The following is a 22,806-nucleotide window of genomic DNA, read 5'->3' on the forward strand; positions in this document are numbered from 1 at the left end:
TAAGCAAAATCGGTGGGTTACACCTCGGGTCGTCTCCTTGTCAGTAAACCAAACTGGAATGGATTCCATAAATGTCTTTGAAATGAAAGGACCCCGCACACGGCCTATGAAAAAAAACTTTCGGCCAATTTTGTTGAAATTTACAAATTATGTACTACTGACCACGGTGAACTAATATACGTTTGGATTATTGAACAAAAATTATTTGTTTTTCCACTAGGTACCTTCGAAAAAACCGATTTTGCCATTGAAAATATACTGTTAAGTTGTCCACGGTTGGTATCATCCAATTTAAAAAAATCTATCTTCGCGAGTCCGACGTTACAATATAATGATTAAAACGTTACACAGCCTATGCTATTGACTATTTTTCAGACCATTTTTGAAAAACACATCCAAAATGAATTTAAGGCTAAAGCTGGGTACGTGACAATTGTTTAAGTGATTAGACGTTATAGTCAGGTAGCAGCTGTTAAGTACTTTGGAAATTTTGCCAAGTACGATTTTTCAAATGAAATAGTCTAAACACATGTTAAACTAAATATTTGGCCTTGTCTTAAAAAATTCTTTGGCCTCTTTCAATTAGTTTTAATCATTTAAAATATCGCAAATATTTCGAAATTTGTTGCCGAGTTTCGGTGTTACTTAGAGCCCGTAGCCTAATATTTAATAAGTTTTATCGAAATCGCTAAGACGCACTGTACGTCCGCAACATTGTTTTAGATTATTATAAAACTGATATGATTTAAATATTATTAATTATTAAAATATCAAACACAAATGTGAACATTGAAATAATTAAGATATTTATTTTTTACAATATTTCGCTTTTAATGTTTAACCGACTAAGTTTACATAGTATCATCTGTCGACATTTCAATGTCTCTTTTGTTTTGACAATTATCCCTACAACTACATAGGTCAGTGCATTCAAGATTGTTTTTGCAACACCCACACGATCGGTTTTTACATCCCTTTGTGCAATTACATTTTCGAAGCTCTAAAAGAGCTTCTGGTGCGGGAGGCAGGTTGCATTGTTTTGGCCTATACACATGTTCCAAATACTCCCATCCAAAGTCAGTTGCGAGTGGTAATCCCGGCAATGGTTCTTTGGATTTCTTTAAAACCAAAGTGTGAAAATGGGCGCGATTTGTGTGGGGAATTAATGTGGCTGTTGTCGGCGGAAGTTGCCTACCTTCCTTTCCTAACTTCGCAAACATTTCCCAACGAAGATGTCTCAACGACCCTGCACATTTTTCATCACGATTCTTATAAAGTAAGGTTTAGAGCATGAAAATATTCCAAATCTTGTTTTGATCTGTTCTTTTTGTACAGCATTAACGCGTTCCCAACAGTTAAAGGCGTTTCGCGATTTTTCTTAAAACCAGAGTGTAAAGGGGATTCATATGAGACTTGCCGCTTAGTTTTAAAGCTGGAGACTACATATTGAGCCAAATGTTTTGACGACGAATGAGCTTCTTCGCTTCTTTTACCAGTAAGAGATTGTTTTACGCCTGTTATAATCCACTCCATTAATTGCTGTAGTTTTACCGGATTTTTGAAGTCAGTAAAGGAACCATTAAAAGTCCACTCTTCCATTTCGAGAATTTCGCGTCTACAAATATTAGCAGCCCTCATCACACACGCCATGTCACTGTCAACATTTTCATTTTCAAAATATTCTTGTAAAATGAGGTTTTTCGCGTCGGAACAAAGGACCATTTCTGGCTTAGGACCTCTCTTCACAAATTCTAAGCCCTTTATATTTTCTTTCAATATAGACTTGATGTGCGGTTTGAAATTGCAATCGGCCGAATACGGTACATTTTTTTCCTCTAGTAAAGACTTGTATTTCAAGTGAATTGCGTTCATGTCTATACTTCGAGGCTTTGTTTCATCCTGAAGAGACAACAGAGAATATCTAACGATGTTAACTATTTCGAGGTCGCAAACAGCATTTTCAACAACCATGAAAATTTTGGTTTCTGGAGGTTTTTCGGATATTTCAACATTTCTTGTCTCATCACGAAGACAGTTCCTATGATAACGCATATTTTTGGCAAACGCGTCGTGCTCGTCTATCAGAAATGCTAATCTAGCTCGAACTTTTTCGCTTTTACTATGAATCTTGATCGATAAAAACTTCTTACCCATATCTCCTGATTTGACACCAAAGGTTTCAGGGCTATGTTCGCTTTGATCTTGACAGAATACACAGAGGTTTTCATTAAACGATACTCTTGCGCGTTTATATTGAGTTTCATTAAGTATAGTTTTCGTATGATCCCAGTTGCTTGGTCTACCTCTTTTCTTCCGTGCTAACTTTTCGATAGACACTTGATGCTGTTTTTCGTAATGATTAATGTTGCTCTTGTTGCAAAACGTTTTGTAGCACTTTCTGTGGTAGAAAATTAAATTTTCTTCCGTGATAGTAATCGCTTGTATTCGACTAAACGATTCCATATATTTGCCCACGGTATTCCAGCGTTTTGAGAGGTTTTTAATGGTTTCCATGGATACTAGCGTGGCTTTTGAAAAGTTATCGTCACGCTGTTCATAACAAATTACACACAATCTAACTTTTTCAAATTGGGCTTCCGCCATCGCGATTAATATTTAAGTTTCGATCAAAAATTAAGAAAAGTGTTATACTGATTAAAAACGCTTTAAAAATACGAATGACCGCTTTCTATACTTATAGCAAACCAGCCCCACCTTTTTCACCTTTGTGTTCTATTTCTACGAATTTCCCAATACTTCGGACAATAGACCTCTACTCTCATTCAATTTGTTTAAATAAACTTTAAAAAGTGGTTTTTATCTTTTTCTAAAATTATATTTTTTAAATTATCTTAATTATTTTAATGTTCATATTTGTGTTTGATATTTAATTAATTAATATTTAAATCATAAGTTTTTTTAATAATCTAAAACAATGTTGTTGACATATGGGGCTTTCTTTGTGAATGATAAAACATATTAAATATTAGACTACTGGTGCTAAGTAACACCAAAACCCGGCAACATTTTTCGAAAGTTTTGCGATTTTTTAAATGATTAAAACTAATTGAAAGAAGTTAAAGATTTTTTTAAGACAAGGCCATATATTTAGTTTAACATGTGTTTGAACTATTTCAATTGAAAAATCGAACTTGGCAAATTTTCCAAAGTAGTTGAATTATTTTTACACACACAACCTGACTATTAGTAAAGAGTTTAATTGTAGTATTTCTTTTAATTATTATTTTCCTATTTAGATTTAGTCTTTTACTTAATAGTAGCTGCCATCCCCCATTTCTTCCCCCTAGTCATTGGCTTCAGTTCAGTTCACCCCTGAAAGATTTCTGGCTTCACTCTAGTCTAGTCAGAGTTTCATCGTCGCGTGTTTTGTTTCAATTAAATGTTGTTACAAAGTCTTGAAATAACTAATTAATAATTATTATTATTGTTATTTTAAATGTAAATATAATTTAATCATCACTAAAGCTGTTATAAAATATTTTCGTACTTTAAAAATTATATATGAATTATCAATACTTAAAATTAGAATGCAGATGGCGCTACTATAGTCAGTTGCAGGCTAAGAAAGACAAAATATATAGTACAGTCGGCGCAAGGATACCTCAGACCATTTCCGGCCAGTCGACCGCGCGTAATTTAAATTTGACCACTTTACGGTCAATTTCCAATTTCGTGAGTTTCATCGTTATTTCGCGCCATCTAGGAACCGAAATTGGAATCTATTTTTTAATTTCATGTTGTCACGAGTTTAATTACTGAATGCAGCTAAAGAAGGTTCGATAATTGAAGCTCCAAATATTTTAAATAGCCCAAGAGGTTACTATAAAAAGCATGATAAAGGTTTATTGTTAACAAGTAAAGAGAAAAATATAATTTTAAACGTCTATAGCTCATTAAGACAACGTTACCCCCAAGCAAGCGTGGTAACTATTTTAAAAGAAACTGCCGATTTAACTGGTAAGACGTAGAAATAAATTTACAAAAATAAATAATTATACATACTATTTCAAATTTAAGAATGATAGGGCTGCCTTATCTTTTAAATTCGCTCGCCACCACAATTATGAAATTAAAAATTAAAGATTCCAATTTCGGTCTCTAGATGGCGCTAAAAGACGACAAAAAGAGCAAAATTCGAATTTTACCGTAAAATGGCCAAATTCAAATTTCGCGCGGTGGAATGACCGGAAACGATCTGAGGCATCCTTGCGCCAATTGTACTATATATTTTGTCTTTCTTAGCCTGCAACTCACTATAATGGGCTCTATTGCCAAGGCGCAAAAAGTGCGAATTTTTAAGAAAAAAAATCAACAATTCATAAATAGATAGGGCGTCGAGCGCCATAATTATCTTGGGTCGCGGGCTTGCAGTTCGTAACGGTTCCCATACATCGCTTTTGAATTCTAAGTTGTGTAGATAAACCATGGTCATAGCTATCGCTAAGATAATTTTAATTAATGCTCCGCCAATGTAATGTAGTTTGCTGACCCCTTTTTTCAAAGGTAAAATCCTAAATATTTCTATAGCTATAAATCATTTAATATAATAACGAGAAGAAATACTACAGTTAGACAATTTACTAACGTCTATTCATTTACAAAATTGCCACGTATCCAGCTTTAGCCTTAAAATTAATTTTGGATGTGTCGTTCAAAAGTGGTTTGAAAAATAGTTAATATTATAGGCTGTGTAACGTTTTAATTAATATATTGTAACGTCGGACTCGCGAAGAGAGAATATTTTTAAACTAGATGATACTAATCGTAGAAACTTAACAGTATGTTTTTCAATGGCAAAATCGGTTTTTTCAAAGGTACCTAGCGGCAAAACAAATAATTTTTGTTCAATGATCCAAACGTATATTAGTTCACCGTGGTCGGTAGTACATCATTTTTAAATTTCAACAAAATTGTCCGAAAGTTTTTTTCCATAGGCCGTGTGCGGACAGTGCGGTGTCCTTTATGGTTGTGTTTCTGGCAAGCAGATGGATTATGTTAAAGCATAAATACATTTTGAGACAGTTTCTTATCTTTGTAAAACCAAGAATGTATTTATTTATACTCAGGGAGAATGAATATGTCGAGACTATCGACGGACACGTTGAGGCCCTAAACCCGTCCCGCTAAGGGGGGGGGGGGGGGGGGGTGGGAGGGTAAAAGGAGGCGGTCTTATTTTTGCGTCCTCGCAGCAGCGTTAATCGCGTCGAAGAACGTAATTTTTAAGAACCAATGAGATTGCAGTATTATTTGATTTTATTAATGCGGAGGAGCATACCGGGGCCCCAACGGGTGGAATTGGAGAAACGCTAAAAATTATCTCGACATATTCATTCTCCCTGAGTATAAATAAATACATTCTTGGTTATAAGCAACGTAGCCCCAAATTGTCTCATAAACGGGACTGTATCACAGATTGTACCATATGAAATTTGTGGTTAGATTTGTGTTTATTCTATCAAAACATTTGTAATTTTTAATTAATTTTTGGCAAATTTGTTGGATTTGATATTAAGGCAAAAGTTCTCTGAATGAATGAAGTTAAAGTTAAATAGTGAGAGATAGTGATATGACTATTAAAATAGAGGGATTATTGTTTTGGGCAAGCTAGACACAAACCTAAGGTTTTATACAGTGCATTTAAAATTAAATGTTTTCTTCTACCAAATCCGAGGGGTCGGACATTCCCAAAAAAAGCGTACAGGATTTCGAAATCTCTGTGATTTCGCGATTTCGTCGGAGATTTCGCGGTTTCGTCGGAGATTTCGCGATTTCGTCAGAGATTTCGCGATTTCATCAGATTTCGCGATATCGTCTGAGATTTCGCGATTTTATTAGAGATTTCGCGATTTCATAATATTTCGTGATTTTATAAGATTTCGCGATTTCGTCTAAGATTTCGCGATTTCGTCAAAGATTTCGCGATTTCGTCGGGGATTTCTTCTGAAGTGTACGGGATTTTGTACAAATGTCCGACCCCTCGACCAAATCACTTATCAGCCTCATCATACGCAGTTTTTATGATCCTCGGCTCGCCACTTTTTGCCAGGCAGATTGACCTAGGCTTAATGTTTTCGAAGCGCACCAACGAAAGAAACCGTTAAACGGAGATATATTCTTCCAAATGTTCCTTATTTATACATATTTAAAAAAATTAATATTTACCGTTATAATTACGTTATTTTTCCAAAACGATTAAGATATCAAAATCGAAAAAACCCAGCATAATCCGATGGGAATTTCTCGAGCTTGGCTATCCCAAGCATCGTCTGCAGCTTTCATATTTACCTACCGAGGGATGACGCGTCGGGCGTAGCGTAGTCACTCGATCGCCTCTCATTGGCTGAACGACAACCCCGGGCGAACAGGTGACAGGCCCTGTCATAGACGCATGGAAGTAATTAGTTTATTAGTTCCATGATAGACGCTTTCGTACATGCGTGGCGGGGGGGGGGGGGGAGATAAATTTTCCCGGTCAAAAACAGGGGTGCCTTAACGCGGTAATCTTCCCGCTATTTCTTTTATATCTCTATGGTGATACCACTCTCATGACAGCCATCTAACTCGTACATCTCACCACAATGTAATGAAAGCTAATAATAAATGTGATACTACATTTGGCTACATGTTTTGACTTACAATAAAAAAAATAATAACTTAATTTGGGGTTATGATTGTGGTGTCTAAGGCAGTGGCGTAGCAATGATTTGATGGGCCCGTGGCAAATTTTTCTTTGGGGCCCCTAATACATAGCTAGAAATATGGCAAAAATTAAAACTTTAATTAAAAATTGAACTTTTATATTTTACACTGTTAAAATAGTACGAAGTTGACGGTAGTTCAAAAAATTTAAAATTCACGACGGTTACAGAACATATATAATAGTACGTAGTTAACTTTCAACAACTATTTTTTTACTAGTTAAAGTTGATATCTACAGTTCGACTAGAGTCTAGGAATAGGAGATTAGAACGAAGTTCATTTTCACATAATTATGTTTCATTATGTAAAATATTTCTTTCTTGCTTTCAAATCTGCAAATTGATCGATTAGTTTATCAGTATTTAACTGACGTGCAGTGTCTTGTTCGATTGATAACAATGCCAACCCCGATAGCCTTTCTTGCCTCATGCTACTTCTCAGACAGTTTTTAATTATTTTTAGTTTAGAAAATGAGCGCTCGGCACTGGAAGATGTCACTGGTATTGTTAGAAAAAGTAGTAATGCCGTGTAGAGTTCAGAGAAACTGGCAGACTAAAAAAAACTAAAAAAACTAAAGTTTTTTATGTAGTTTATTACTCGAAGATCTATTTGATCCGAGATTCGCTCGAAGACCTATCGGTACGAGTTATTAGTAAGTTTTTTAATTTCTTCAAATTTGTTTAGGATTTAGATATATTATCCCTTTTAATTATGGACTAATCTACTTTTTCGCGTATTTTATCATCCTTCTCTCAGTCCATAGGTGGTCTCTTCTAACTTAAGTTACAAGTAAGTTAAGTAACAAGACCGAGTCAACTGACAACTAGCCGCTTTAAAGAGGATGAAAAAATTGTGAAAGGCGGGAAAAGTTATCGCAGAAATAGCTAAATGTATACATAAAACCTTTTTACATGATAGTTTTGATATTCGTAGTAAAACCGGGTACCCGACACATACGAAAAAGTATATCACGAAACTAACCTAGTACTACTTTATAAAAAAAGCCTAAAGTTAAAGGATCCCGATCGTCTAAATTATGTTTTAAATCGTTTTACGAAAAGTAAGTAAAGTAAGTAGTTACTAAAATACTAAATTATATTTTGTATATTTTTTGATTTTGAAACTATGTTTCGACCAAGGCATGACGTTCCCGCCCGATGGGCCCTCTCGTGGTCCAAGGCCCGCGGCATTTGCCACCCAGGCCACCCTATTGCTACGCCACTAGTCTAAGGTGTCAATGGTGAATTCAGTGTGAGAAATAAGGCACTCTCACAGGCCAATCGCCAGTTTAAAAATTAGCTGGGCCAGTTTAAAAATTAAATGTTTAGGGTGTTAGTGGCCCTGGTGACCACTTAATTAATTCAAAGTTTTTTCCCTTCGAGATTTTAGTTTAGATTAAAAATATACTATATTAATCCCTAAAATTGTTTGGTCTTAGCTTCTATGCTGTGTGCTTGGCCTTGTGTCAATTGTGTGTATGGGTGGGTCAAGAATAGATAATTTGACCATAAATTATGAAAACCTGATTTTGAAGGTTGAAAATGGTGCCAGTTTTTTAATTAAACTACCTAGGCTCTACTGGCCACAGGTCCAGTTTAAAAAAAATCCTTATTTCTCGGCCTGATGGTGATGGTTCCAAAAATGCTGGAACAAGTTGTCTCAGTTGCCAGATAAAATTTACGTCCTGCAGCCCAAAAGGAAATAAAGCAAGCCCAAAAAACCGCCCACCGTTGAAAATGTTTTTCAAAATAGAGCCCAATTTCTCGCCCATAATTTATAGACAAATTTTATCTAGTAGTGCGAAGTTTGTTCAAATAATTACCGTATATAAATAATATTGTAGACTTATAATATTTTGACTCAAAACTCCATATTTTTCCAAGAAACGGTTTTCCCCTTAAGTGGTCAATGGTTTATGGCACTAAGGAGACAGCGGAAATGATAGCTCGACGATAAAGGCATTCCTGGGCTTTCCGTGAAATTTCATCCCCTAGTCTCACTTTTAACTCTTACTCCGTTTTCGACGGAGTTGAGGTTTTAGTCACGCATAATGTTTACCTACTGAAGGGCCTGGACTGTTTTCACATCTGTGATGCCGCTTTCCCTTCGTTTTCCATTCAACTTTCCCCTCATTTTAACCATTTTTTGATATAATTACCCCCTGGACCACTGCGCTGCCACTATTTCGTGGAAACGGTCGAAACCATGAGAACAAGCCCAAAAATCCACCTCCCGCCCAAGACCAGCCTTGGAAATAACGGTGGTCAGGTGGTCAAAGACCAATTAATTAATTGCTCAGACCAGTTTATTTATTAAACATTTGGGGGGGGGGGGGATCACTGGTCACTGTGTCCAGTTTATTAATTCGAAATAATAACAAAAAACAGAAGGTGACCAGTTTAATAATTCCAAATAATAGGAGATGACCTTTTAATTCAAGGTTTATATCAATTTTGATTTCCCTATTCACTGGATTTCTATGTACAGCGACTCCGCTTACTACCGCCGCGACCGCACGCCGAGGTTTAATGTAGAGTCCCTTCGCTCGCATCCCTCAAACGAGTGGAACTGTCTAACCCCCCTCCGGCTTCAAACCCTCAATCCTCTAGTCTCGCTTTCCCCCAAGTACGGTAGGCTACCCTGGCTACGCGGCAACGGACCGGGGACTCTGGAGTTACGGGGCCTAGAGAAAGAGAGATAATACGGTAAATTACGAGGGTCTTCTAGGCTATGGTAGAAGTCTTAGGTGAGATAGTACCATATTGTACTATTCTTGTGGTACTCATAAAAAAAAGTTAACTATTTTGAATACGTGTAAAGTTAATGTTACCAACATAATCTAACTTCTAAACATGTAATATAGGTTTTTTAGGCTTATAAATGACATTAGAACATTTTATATGAGACCAGTTAAATTATTCATAAGCTAGGGGGTTATTGGTCATAAGGACGTCACTGGTCATAAGGACCAGTTTAATAATTTATATGCTAGGGGGTCACTGGTCAGAAGGACCAGTTTAAAAAAAACTTTCCAAGGCTGCCCAAGACATTTTTCCCGCGAAGTGCTTTAAAAAGAAGCCCAATTGGGCGAGAAAATAGCCCAACTAGCAACTCTGCTCTGGTTGTCTGCTTCATATTCTAATACGAAGTTTGAATTACGTGAGTAGCTGCAACAATATTACATAAGCTTACTAGAAAATTATGAAAGTTGATATTTATAATAATCCATATTAAATTAAGTACTTATTAATAACAAATAATTATTCGTAAGTAGAAAATACACCTAGGCATAACCTATGTGTTTTCTATAGCGTTTGGTCTGTTAGAGCTAAGGCTAGCTAGTCATAGGGTTCTGATATTGTTAAGAGCAGGAGCAGAAACGTAGTTTTGTGAAGCTAATTTATTCATTCATAATCAATATCAGCGGTTACAAAGGCAGGTGTACAAAGTGGATTTGGGCATCCTATGATAACCAACTTTTTAAGGAATACTATATTTTTCTATACATGTGGAAAGCATTGTGTTAACTTCCACAGCTGATGGCAAAATCTATCATTTAAAACCATGATGTATTTATGGCCAATATGATAAAGATTGATAAAACATTTTGGCAAACTGTTTAACACAAAAAACCTCCATGTACCACATCTGTACTTTCGTACAACCACATTAGTTTTGTTTTTACAAAACATAACTAACCAATATGATGTGCTCAACGAACTATTTTAACTTTTGTTTTACCATTGTTTATATTGATTGATGGAGATTTGGCAAAACAAACCCTTACCAAAAAATAAGTTGGCTGAAAACCACTTAGGACAACTTGTATTTCAACTTGGTTTTCAGTTTGTATTTGGGACAAATGCCTACTTAAAAATAACTTAAATCCTCTTTATTAATCAACTTATTTCCAACTAAACCAGAATCAACATTTACGTTTAACTACTTAAAAGCAACTTAAATCCTACTAGGGAAACATCTAAAAACCAACTTAAAAATATTGTTAATTCCTGACTACTAAAAACCAACTAATTATAAACTTAGCAAAAGCAGTATTTTCCTACCAACTGAATAACAACTTATTACCCCTTTATTAGTAACTTGAAATATGCTGACAACTTGAGCCTACTTAATACCAACTCCATATCAACTAATAATGTGTATACAAACTAAATACAAATTGAAATCCAAAATTTTTAATAATTCATACCAATTTTGCAATTCAGTTCACCCAGAAATTTCGGGTCCTTAGTGAAGGGTATAATCTGTGGTGTCTTTGACCACTTTTGTTCATTATTAGAAGGGAGGTACAAATAGTTTAGGCTAGATTACATCATAAGTTTATAATGAAGATGTCTATAAGTTAGACTTCTATATAGACTGTGTGGGGGAACGGGAGACCAAGGTTTGGCCACTGAGTTATTTGTTGTCCAACCGAATTGAAACCACAGGATTCATTCTTAAAAACTCTTTATTAAACCAACCGATTACAAATTAAACTTAATACAGGAGGTAAGTCGATCGTTGATCGGTCCCAGGATTCGCAATGACCTCGGACTCTCCAGCACGTTCTTTATACCCACCTGAAAGCCCGCTGTTGTCGACCCTTGAACTCCAGATACGGCCGACCGCCGCTGGACTGGTGGTGCCATCTCTCCACTCCCGAGGGTACTATGAACGTAAACAAACCCACCGAGGCTTCCCGATACGGCTCCCTGTTACATCTTCCCCCTCCCCAAAAAAGGGAAGCCTCGGGAAAAACCCACCAGAGAAAAAACCACATAGACGAAGTAAAGGGGAAAAAACCCCCACCCGAACAATTCTCAATCCGACAAATAAAGTCCATAAAATTCCTGCAAATTCCGTAACAAAACCGCCGCCAAAGGATCCACCTCACATCCCCTCAAAAACGACCACCGACCAATGAGCACCCCCACAATCCCCGGAAACGGAACCAAAATGTCCGCAAGATAGTCCACCATAGGTTCGGAAAATAACCCAAGAACCTGTTCCGCGTCCCACCGGGAACCAGAAAAAATATCGCCGACACCCCTGGAATCAACCAACCGAATTACCCGTAGAAATAGGCCACAAAAAAACTCCACCCATTAAAATTCATTATAAAATGAGGAACAACCCCTATAAGAACGAAGAACCAAAGGAAATAACCACATTAAAACCCCCTAATGATAAAGATTTAAAATTAAACTGGCCCATTTACCAAAGGAAAAGAACATGACGGAGAAAAGAAACTCGGGAAAACTCCATGACTCACAATTTTAATATCTCGGCGAACGACTTGCAACGGGCCCCGACATACTAAACCCCTAAGAGAGAAAAAAACCCCAGTTACCAACCGTAATATAACTACCCCAAAAAATATGACAAGGCCCTGCCCCCAGGTCCACCCTGCCACATGGAGCCGAACAAAGGAAACGCAGCCATACCCCGTCCGGAACCAAGAAGAGGACTCAACCCGCCAGTACGTATGTTACCAACGTGATAAGAAATCACCAAAACCTGCTCCCTGGACCCCCAAAGAAGTTGACGGAACTGTCGATCAATGTCCCCACCCGGTGTAAGCTTCCAACCACCAGTTTGATGGTGCCCACAGAGGGAAACCGTCGCCAAAACTCTCCCTCAACCCACTAGCGCCAGCCCCGAGATCAGCCAGGTGAGAACCATCATAATGCTTCATGCCCCAGTCCCAGACGACGACAACCACACCAACTCTGACCGGCTAACCCCCCAACAACGTTACGTTCATAGCCAACCCTTCCTGAATACCACCGCCAGCACGCCAGCCAGGGCGCCATAAGAAACCATCCTCTACCATCCTACGACTCCGTACCTTCCTGTACCTACGGCCCTGAACCATCGCCAACCATGGTGATAGACCCGGAAAAGACCACTGTTCCAAGTCAACCCGTCGATAAACCCTGAATTCTCCAACCATTGCCCGTAATATTGCCCCACCAATAAATACCAAAACCAACGGACCCCAGAAAGAACCGCCACCAACCATATCTCCTTTTACGGAAAACAGGCTATAAAGATTCCTTACTCCCATTTAAAACTTGCTATAAACCCCGTTAAAAATAAACCATGACCATCGGAAGATAGCCCACATTGTATATATAAAAAAAAACCCCTAAAACCAGCCCATTCGCCATAGGAAAGCCATTGCGGGAAAAAAAACTCCAAGACTTACGAATAAAAAAAATGTTTCTCGGCGGTGTCTCCAAAATGTATTGGAACGGGAGACCAAGGTTTGGCCACTGAGTTATTTGTTGTCCAACCGAATTGAAACCACAGGATTCATTTTTATAAACTCTTTATTAAACCAACCGATTACAAATTAAACTTAATACAGGAGGTAAGTCGATCGTTGATCGGTCCCAGGATTCGCAATGACCTCGGACTCTCCAGCACGTTCTTTATACCCACCCGAAAGCCCGCTGTTGTCGACCCTTGAACTCCAGATACGGCCGACCGCCGCTGGACTCTTGGCGCCATCTCTCCACTCCCGAGGGTACTATGAACGTTAACAAACCCACCGAGGCTTCCCGATACGGCTCCCCGTTACAACTGTGTTAACAGCGATTTACCCCAAAAGGTGGTTGGCGCCTTCTAGTAACTTAATCTAACAAGAAATGTATCCGGTCATCTATTTTTCCCTCAGTGTATCTCGATTCACGCTTGAAGTTCCGCAGAGAGAAATGTAGTATTATTTATAATTTTAAGATGACTATTAAAATGAATTTCATATCAATATTATTACAACAAATTAAAGAAACTCAATGCGATGTACAAACTTTCTCGTTGAAAATCTAACGTTTGTTAATGTTAATATAGTAGAAATAGAAATATAAATGTATAAATAGAAATTTTTTTGAACTTGATTTACCACGCAGTAAAACAACTGTTGGAACACAAACCTGAGAATAATATCTTGCTCATAACCCCACTTATTAACATGTAAAAATGAAGATAAGGTTATTAAAACTATACTCACGGAATGACCTCTTCCCATTGATAGTGCATTGCTTTCACCTGTAACCGTTTCGCCTTCCGAAATCGTATCCCATTAAGGATGTAACACGATTAGGGTAAGCGGTTACAAGTTAGGGTTCGGGCTAAGCCAGTCTTATAAGGGAAAATCACCACTCTTGGGGCAACCATCTCCGGGCGAGACAAGGAGAAAGATACAAAATCCCGTAGCGCAGGATATATATACTGCCCACGCTAGACTGCTGATAGCGAAAATAACTAAAAAATGTTTGTATAAAAAATAGGAGGGTTCACTGTAACGGACCCGGACGCCATCCAGCGACCGGATCCATTACACAGCGGTTGAGAATCGTTTTTTACGAACATGTAATATCTGATCTTTTATTAAAGGTTGGTTTTTTCAATTAAGAATTTTGTTTTAAATTCACTAGCTTGTTTTAACTTAAATAATACAACAGTTTAACATCCTACAAGTAGTCTTGGTTTGTGTTATTCATTTTATCATCACCTTTAATTCGTACTGGCTTAGTGGTTTTTAATTAAGTGATGAGCTCTGTCTTTCAATGCTTGATTAAAGAAGTTAATTAATTCTTCAACGTAACTAGCATGATATTTATCCTCTTTAAAATGAATCTCGCCTTTCTGGATTCCACACAAATGTAATTCTTTGTTAATTGCATGCCGAAAAGCAACTGGTATTTACTACCAACCCCAATGTTCAAAGGAATACACTGAATTTACTTTTAGTAAATTGATATAAAAATATTTCTTGCCGAGATTGTCTAGAATTGTAGAAAGTGGACAAGATTTGGGTTTAATTTCTACTTTTAAATAATGGACTAATATTAACACAAATAAACAAGAAGACTGACGGAATATAAAAGAACTGCCAGAAGAGAATTGGACTTGACCAGCAATACTCTATCAAATGACCAATCAAGCTTTAAACAGGACTTAAATAAATGGCAGTTCACCACTCCCTTAACTATACTCACTCTAGGCCACTCTTAGAATGTCTCCCTTATACCCATAACAAGATCCTTTATATATTAATAAATGAGCCTAGGGCGCCACCAATGGTAATCTTGGACACTTGGTCTATTGTATATTATTTAACATGATGTACCAACCAATATGGTGACTGTACATAACTCTACAACATTACTTTCTGCTTCCATCTAAAGCGGAAATGCCCCCACTGTAGTAGTAAAGTTAATTACAAAGGCTCACTGGAGCTTAAGGTTGGATAATTTGAAGCTAACACACAGTTTATGTAGCAGTCTAAACTATAGGGACCTTTACTATAAACTTATGGTTACACTGCCTTATTGAGTGTACGTGAGAGAGGTATGAAATATGTTTTCGACTTATATCTATGAAAATCTAGCTTTGTTATTCTAAGAACATTTTTATTTATCTGGAAGCTTGTGGCCACACTTTCACATCCTGTAACTCTTGAAAACTTAAACATTGTTTCTTTTTAAAGGGTGCAGCTGTGATAAAGAAATGGATACAAAATTTAATTATATAAGAATATCTGGTATTTTACGAAAGCAGCTTAAATCTGGCGTTTCACCCGAGAAATTTCTAAATCTAACATCTATTAATCCCTCGGAGTTATATATAAGAAAGAGATGGAATGTGGCAGAAAATGCCAGCAAGTAAGTAAAATAATAGTTTAAAATAGTTTTACCTATTTATTGTAAAATACATATCACTTTCATTTATAGAAGCTTCGTAAAAGCTTTTACAAATTAACTCCAGCAAACCACCATTTTTGTATATGTCTGCAAGCAAAGAAAAACTGTAAAAATTCCCCCCTTTTTTTCCCTTCACAAAAAGGCTAATTTTAAAGCTGGAGCCCATGCAGTTCTGTAGAATATTTAATGGATAGTGAATAGTACTTCTCTATTAAAGGGCAATACAGTATCAACTATCTTTGTTTATGTTACATCTGTGGGTGTGTGTTTTGGTCAGAACAGAGCCATTCTAATAGCCTTTTTTTATGGACAATTCATTTATTAAAAAATAAATACTTAGGGAAAATGGCTTAATTTGTTGTTTCTCCAAATCCACTTCACGGTCAGCCTCTTAAATTTCAATCAAATCAACCAAGTTGGTTTGATATCGATCCTAGCTAAAACATAATCTTCTGACTTGATTGAAACACGTGGGTGACTTTTTCCTTCCCTTCTTGTGGTGTAGGAGAACTAGAACAACATTTTTGATAAAATAAAATAATGGGAAATCCCAAACTTCTCTTAATTGCACAAAAGAACCATTTCCATGTTTTCATTTTGTCATTACAGTACCGCCTAGAACAAAGTTCACTAAGCGTGCGCTCGCTTAAAGCGAAGCGGGGGTCTGGCAGCAGCCCTAGCTCATGTTTCCCCCCCATAAGCACCCCTTTAAGCGAGCGCTCGCTTAGTGAACTTTGTTCTAGGCGGTACAGTACCTTGACTGAAGATTTTTTTAAATGCTTTTTTTCCCTTTTAGAAAGGCTTTTGCAGATTGGTACAAGTTGAAAGAGGTTTTTGACTCTAAAATTGAACAGTCTGAGAGAATTAAGAATTTAGTCAAAGACTTCTTTAAAAGCCTAAGGAATCTCTGTAAGTACATCTTTTTCCTTTATGATCTTGTCAGGTGCCAAGGGCTCTAGACAATTGAAAATTCTACTATCTAAAAGTATATAGTAAAAATATTTTGATTAAGGTAGTCAGAATGAGATATTAGCAAACCTCCTTTGTATTGAAAAATATTAGAAAACCACACATTGGAAACTTGGTGACAGAAATGTAAAATTCGTTGATTCCTGATAAATATGGAAGTTTACCCTCCCTTACTTTTGCCATTGATGATCAAATTTCATCTAATTTTCCCAGCTTTTCATTCTTTTAACTTGAAATTGTTTCAATTTCTTTCAGTTGGTTCAGAGTCCCCTGAAAATGTAGTTGAGTGTGGTGCAGTTTTTGTACTACAACTTTTTCACAAATGTGATGTATATGAGGAAAGTGTACATTCTGTTGAACTTGAACGAATTTTTGGGAAGGTTGATCGAAGTCAAATAACAAAATTATTTGGGCAGTGCAAAAATCTTTTGACTTGCCTTTCTGATGAAGAAAAGGAACTTTTGTTTACAAATGAATATCTTCAAGATGAAATGGCAGAAGAGTTTGGCTCAGATATTAATTTTGAATTCCCAAATTTTACTGAAGAATGTGGAATACCTATGAAATTTTATCATCCTAAAATATCTTGTGATGATTTTGACATGCAAGTGAAAGAGCCAAAACTGTTGCACCGGAAATCTAAAAGGAAGGAAAATTTAATCACAAAGTATGACCAAAATTGGCTTTCTCACGAACTTAATAAAATCTGTGACTCTGATTCAGTTGATATTATTTTGAATCAAGTTATTCAGCTATTATCATCCACAATGCCTAAAGAACAACTAGGAAATGAGGTAAGTTGATATACTTATAGAAATTGAGGATTTACTCACCCTTTTTAGAGCCCCAAATTTAAATGATGTATCTTAAAATTAATTTTTCTTTGTGAAAATACCTTTCATACTACAGTTGAAAATACTGCTTAAATAACCCAGATACTGTAAGTTAATTTTGAGATTAAAAGGGGCTCAGGCCTGTTTCCATGCAAGTTATAAACATAGCTAATTATTATTATTAGATTTAATAATGATAGTTTAATATTGTATAGTATTTTAATGCTTACATAAATTTTATTTAAAATTATAGCTTTGTGAACTTCTTGGTTATATTCATATACCAATCATTGAAGAAATTATTGAAAATCGAAATTTAATTGCTAAAAAGACTTCTGATGTGGTTATGGAATCCAAGATGGAAAATCGACCCAGTTATGGCTGCCAAATTACTATCCAGGTATGAAGATTTTATAATTTGGCTCCTCAAATGGTTTTTTTATGAAAAAATTTAATTGGAGGTATGCTTAGACGTGATCCCTGGGTTTTCATCCCCAATCCATTGTTGTTGGTTTCCAGCAAAACCGTAACTCTTTTTTATCATAATTAATAGTTAAGTAAAAAAAGTTACAATCTGTTAGATCAGGTCTGCCCAAGTGTTGCATTTCGAACAAATCTTCCATTGTGTAGCCCCAAACCTCAGACTTGAAATAATGAAAATAATAAAGCTTTATTATAGTAAAGGGAGTCATATAATTATATTAAATATATAAATTAAGTTACACACAAAATAATTACATATTCGGGGTGATCCTAATTTTCTCACTTGCTCACTTTTCTCACTTTGCTCACTCATATAGAAATAAACAAGTGCGTCGAGAGGGGGCAAAGGAATTTCAGTGAGCAAAACTAAATTTTTCTCACTGAATTTTAAAGGTGATAAACAAGTGGATTTTACTCACTGGGCTATGAGAGATAGCTACCTTACGGGGGAAGTGAGCAAAATCGAATTTTTCTCACTGGATTTAAAGTTGATATATCATTTTAATGGGAAATTGGATTTTACTCACTGGGCTATGAGTGATAGCTACGTTATGGGGGAAGTGAGAAAAATTGAATTTTGCTAACTGAAATTCCTTTGCCCCCTCTCGACGCACTTGTTTATCACCTTTAAAATGCAGTGAGAAAAATTGAATTTTGCTCACTGAAATACCTTTGCCCCCTCTCGACGCACTTGTTTATCACCTTTAAAATTCAGTGAGAAAAATTGAATTTTGCTCACTGAAATTCCTTTGCCTCCTCTTGACGCACTTGTTTATTTCTATATGAGTGAGCAAAGTGAGAAAAGTGAGCAAGTGAGAAAATTAGGATCACCCCATATTCGGTGTCTGAATTCTCTGTACTAAAAACCATAATTTTGTTTAGATTTAAAAACCGGAGTGAATATCAATACACAAACGCATGTTCGATTCTTTTTAACTTTTTTTTTATACTTTAGACTATACTGAACATTTCTGTGTCAAAATTATTTTGCGGAAATGAAAATTCGTGGAGATATTAATTTTTGAAAATTAACCAAAATTAACAGTTTCTAGTGTTACTTTTCAGTTTGTGGTATAGTAGGATACGCAAAATTTTCCGTTAGTGGAATATGTCCTCTAGGCGATGCCAAGTTATTGCACAGTTTTTTGCGAATTATTTCCAAATTCTGATTACTAAATTGGTTTTGATCAATAGAAAAATTACATATGCTATTTCTTGTACCATAACCAGGAATATTATGTGCAGAACACTAATGAATATACACCGGTATGTGCCTTTGCGCTACATACTTGATGCATTAAAACTACCAGAGACAAGTAGTAATATTGTAAGCCAACCCAATTATTTACGCGCCTCTGTAGCTTATGCATACCTGCCTCCTACTAGGATATTATTTAGCATGTTCAAACAGTTGGTTTTTTACTTTTTTATCATAAAATTTTGCATAACCTTCGGAAGAATCTTGAAGAATTGATAAATTGAATCGGTTTTGTACCATTTGTATTTAACAATACTTTTTCGATTATTCCTAATAGTTTTGATAATTTTGAGTAATCCATAACTTTTTAATGTAAAATCTTGAATAAAATTATTAATTTATTAAAAATATTTATATTTATCAGTCTGAAGATGAGAAGCTTTTCAAAAAGTTCATTCGCAAAGAAGATAAAAAGTTACACAAGGATGTAGGAAAAACCATAGAAAATCAGGGAGAGTTACATTTTGATCCACAATATTTAAGGCAACAGAGGTATTTAAATATTTTCTACCTTCCAAACTCCATATTATATTTGAAATTTTTGCTGTTTAGAGATGCACAGCTCATTGCAGCTTCTCAGACTCCATTGTTTTCAAATAAAAATGTTAATGTTGGTGTCAGAGAACATTTTCCAAATGTTTATGACTCTATGGTAGAAGCCAAAAATTCATCTGGTTTCATAGCTGGTGCTAAAGTAAGTTGAAATTCATTCCCACTTATGATTATGAAATAATCTTAATTCTCAAGTCATTTCATGCTATATATAAATATATATATTTAATGACCTTGAACCATGTCTTCAAGGTAATTCAAAACTGAGAACCATTGGGTTTACGGATTTGTTTCCAATTAGAAAGTTGTTGCTCGACATGTTATTAGTTCAAATAATATATATGTATATATGTAATATACACGGTGTTTTTTTGCTCGAAAAAGTTATTTGTTTCAAAAACTATGTTTTCTAGAAAGTTGAAATTTGTACATTATACGTTCCGGGGGACACTTTCTACCAAAATTGCATCTAAATCGAAAAATATTTTCACGTTTTTTTATATTTAAATTTTAACCGCTAGGCAGTAATCAGCGATTCGGTAACTAGGTAAAAGATATCAGATAGTAGATAAAAAGATAACACTACGTAATGCCAAATTATCGAAGGTATCTACCAGTAAAATTTAAAAAGATACTTTTTTAATTGATGAAAAATATCTAAACAATTTTTATTTTTATTTTTAGATACGTATTTATTTTTACCCTTACCAAAAAATAAGTTGGATTTCAGTTTGTATTTAGTTTGTATACATATTATTAGTTGATATTGAGTTGGTATTAATTAGGCTCAAGTTGTCAGCATATTTCAAGTTACTATTAAAGGGGTAATAAGTTGTTATTCAGTTGGTAGGAAAATACTGCTTTTGCTAAGTTTATAATTAGTTGGTTTTTAGTAGTCAGGAAATTACATAATATTTTTAAGTTGGTTTTTAGATGTTTCCCTAGTAGGATTTAAGTTGCTTTTAAGTAGTTAAGTGTAAATGTTGATTCTGGTTTAGTTGGAAATAAGTTGATTAATAAAGAGGATTTAAGTTATTTTTAAGTAGGCATTTGTCCCAAATACAAACTGAAAACCAAGTTGAAAAACAAGTTGTAGTAAGTGGTTAAAAACCAATTAGGACAACTTGTTTTTCAACTTGGTTTTCAGTTTGTATTTGGGACAAATGCCTACTTAAAAATAACTTAAATCCTCTTTATCAATCAACTTATTTCCAACTAAACCAGAATCAACATTTACACTTAACTACTTAAAAGCAACTTAAATCCTACTAGGGAAACATCTAAAAACCAACTTAAAAATATTATGTAATTTCATGACTACTAAAAACCAACTAATCATAAACTTAGCAAAAGCAGTATTTTCCTACCAACTGAATAACAACTTATTACCCCTTTAATAGTAACTTGAAATATGCTGACAACTTGAGCCTACTTAATACCAACTCAATATCAACTAATAATGTGTATACAAACTAAATACAAACTGAAATCCAACTTATTTTTTGGTAAGGGTAAGATACTGATTTCGAATTTGAAAGTTTTTATACACAATCCTTGGGATTTGTGTATTATTTTTACGTAGAGTGTAGCCGTTGAAATCGGAGCCCTACAGAAGTTGGGCATTTGCCTAATTTATTATTTTCGGGGATCTCACTTTGTGCTGTGGATATTTTATTTAAAATTAAGTCCGATAACGTTAAAAAATATTTGGGTTAGGTTAGGGCTATATCAGTAAATATTAAAATTAAGTATAGTTTCCAGGGTAATTTACGGGACCCCAATTTTCGTGGTTTTATATTTTCGCCTAAAAGTCTGCACAACGTTCCTTAATTTAAGTTCGATTTTCATTAAATTTATATTTTTGTATAGCTGTGGTTTCCCTTAAACCTAGATTTGCAAATACGTTCCTTATTTTTAATTCTAAGTAAGGCTTTTTGGGCAGCGTATACGGACATCCGCAATTTCCGACATCGTAAATCCGCGTGTTTATAGAGGTCTACGCGCCAGTTTCCGTCTCGCATTTTTAAGGCCGCGCTTTCAACCAGAAGTAACAATTAAGTATGACACTGATCGAACTAGTCTTCATGGTATGACCAGAAAAAATTAAGGCCCTTTCACACTATCCAACTTTAGTCAGCTGACAACTAGAATGATTTTTGTTGGACGATCAAGGCGGCTAAAGGCCCATTCACACTATCCAGCTTCAGTCAGCTGACATCTAGAATGATTTTTGTTGGACGAACAAGGTGGGTAAAGGCCCATTCACACTATCCAACTTCAGTCAGCTGACAAATTGAAAGATTTTGGTCGGACGAACAAGGCGGGTAATGTGAACGTGTCAGTTGGATAGTGCTAATGCAAAACAAGTCAGACTGACTAGTCTGCCTGATTTAGTCCGCTGACTAAAGTTAGATAGTGTGAATGAGCCTTAAAGGGAATATAACCTCAGGTATTTACGTTTGCAGCTCTGGCCGCTCTTGCCTTTGGCTTTAGAAATGTTTGGCGCCTCTGTACAAGGAAATTGGTTAAATTGAAGGGGTCTTCCACAGAGAATGCTTTGCAGGTTATATTCCCTTTAAGTTTGACCCTCAACGCCTGACCAGAAGTAACAAAAAGTGTGATCAGAAGTTACAAATAAGTGTGACACTGATCGAAGTAATACTCGACGCTTTCAACGTATGATTAGAAGTAAGAAATAAATGTGACACTTTCAATGAGTAATCACAGAAGAAACAAATAAGTGCGACACTTTCAACGTGTGACCACAGAAGTAACTAATAATTGTAAATACAATTAAGCAAGGCTGTGGATATATATTGGTTAGATCACCGGCGTCGCAGGCTGCGGTGTAAAGTTCAAACAAACTTAACACATTAGGAGGATTGTGTGTCATGTTCGAATTAGAAACAATATTCTCGAGTGATTATTCGACAAATTTATTTTCAACCAACTTTTTTTTACATCAATTATTACAAAAATAAATACGCTTTATTTTGTAAGAAATTTCCAAAATCTAAAGTTACCTATATTATACTATACTCTGTGTTTGGAATTATTGGTGCATCCTATACACACAGTATTATATAATTTGGTTGAATATCGGCATTAACATTGTTTCGAACATTTCATCATCTAATCTATTTCGTCTTGGTGTTTGAATTTGACCTCCAGCGCTAAACGCTCTCTCAACTGGAGCTGAAGATGGCAACAGTGTTGTATTTCAAAAATATTTCTTTGACTACTGGATATTGATTCAAAATATTAAGGTCTCGGTTTTTGT

At 35.6% G+C, this 22,806-nt stretch overlaps 1 protein-coding gene across 1 annotated transcript in view; it reads left to right on the forward strand.

Annotated features, from left to right (window-relative positions):
- The first annotated feature begins 9,848 nt into the window (after positions 1-9,848).
- LOC149933347 (activating signal cointegrator 1 complex subunit 3-like) overlaps positions 9,849-22,806 on the forward strand; it is a 125,711-nt gene continuing 112,753 nt past the window's right edge. Inside the window, exons 1-7 of the mRNA XM_090156298.1 lie at positions 9,849-9,879; positions 15,218-15,392; positions 16,228-16,340; positions 16,656-17,194; positions 17,487-17,633; positions 19,339-19,466; positions 19,527-19,668. Of these exons, the coding sequence (XP_090012424.1) occupies positions 15,238-15,392; positions 16,228-16,340; positions 16,656-17,194; positions 17,487-17,633; positions 19,339-19,466; positions 19,527-19,668 (1,224 nt within the window). The 5' untranslated portion in view covers positions 9,849-9,879; positions 15,218-15,237. The remainder of the gene's footprint in view (positions 9,880-15,217; positions 15,393-16,227; positions 16,341-16,655; positions 17,195-17,486; positions 17,634-19,338; positions 19,467-19,526; positions 19,669-22,806) is intronic.

Source organism: Leiobunum rupestre, chromosome 8 (genome assembly GCF_980474605.1).
Source record: "Leiobunum rupestre chromosome 8, qqLeiRupe1.1.hap1, whole genome shotgun sequence".
Lineage (NCBI taxonomy): Eukaryota > Metazoa > Arthropoda > Arachnida > Opiliones > Sclerosomatidae > Leiobunum > Leiobunum rupestre.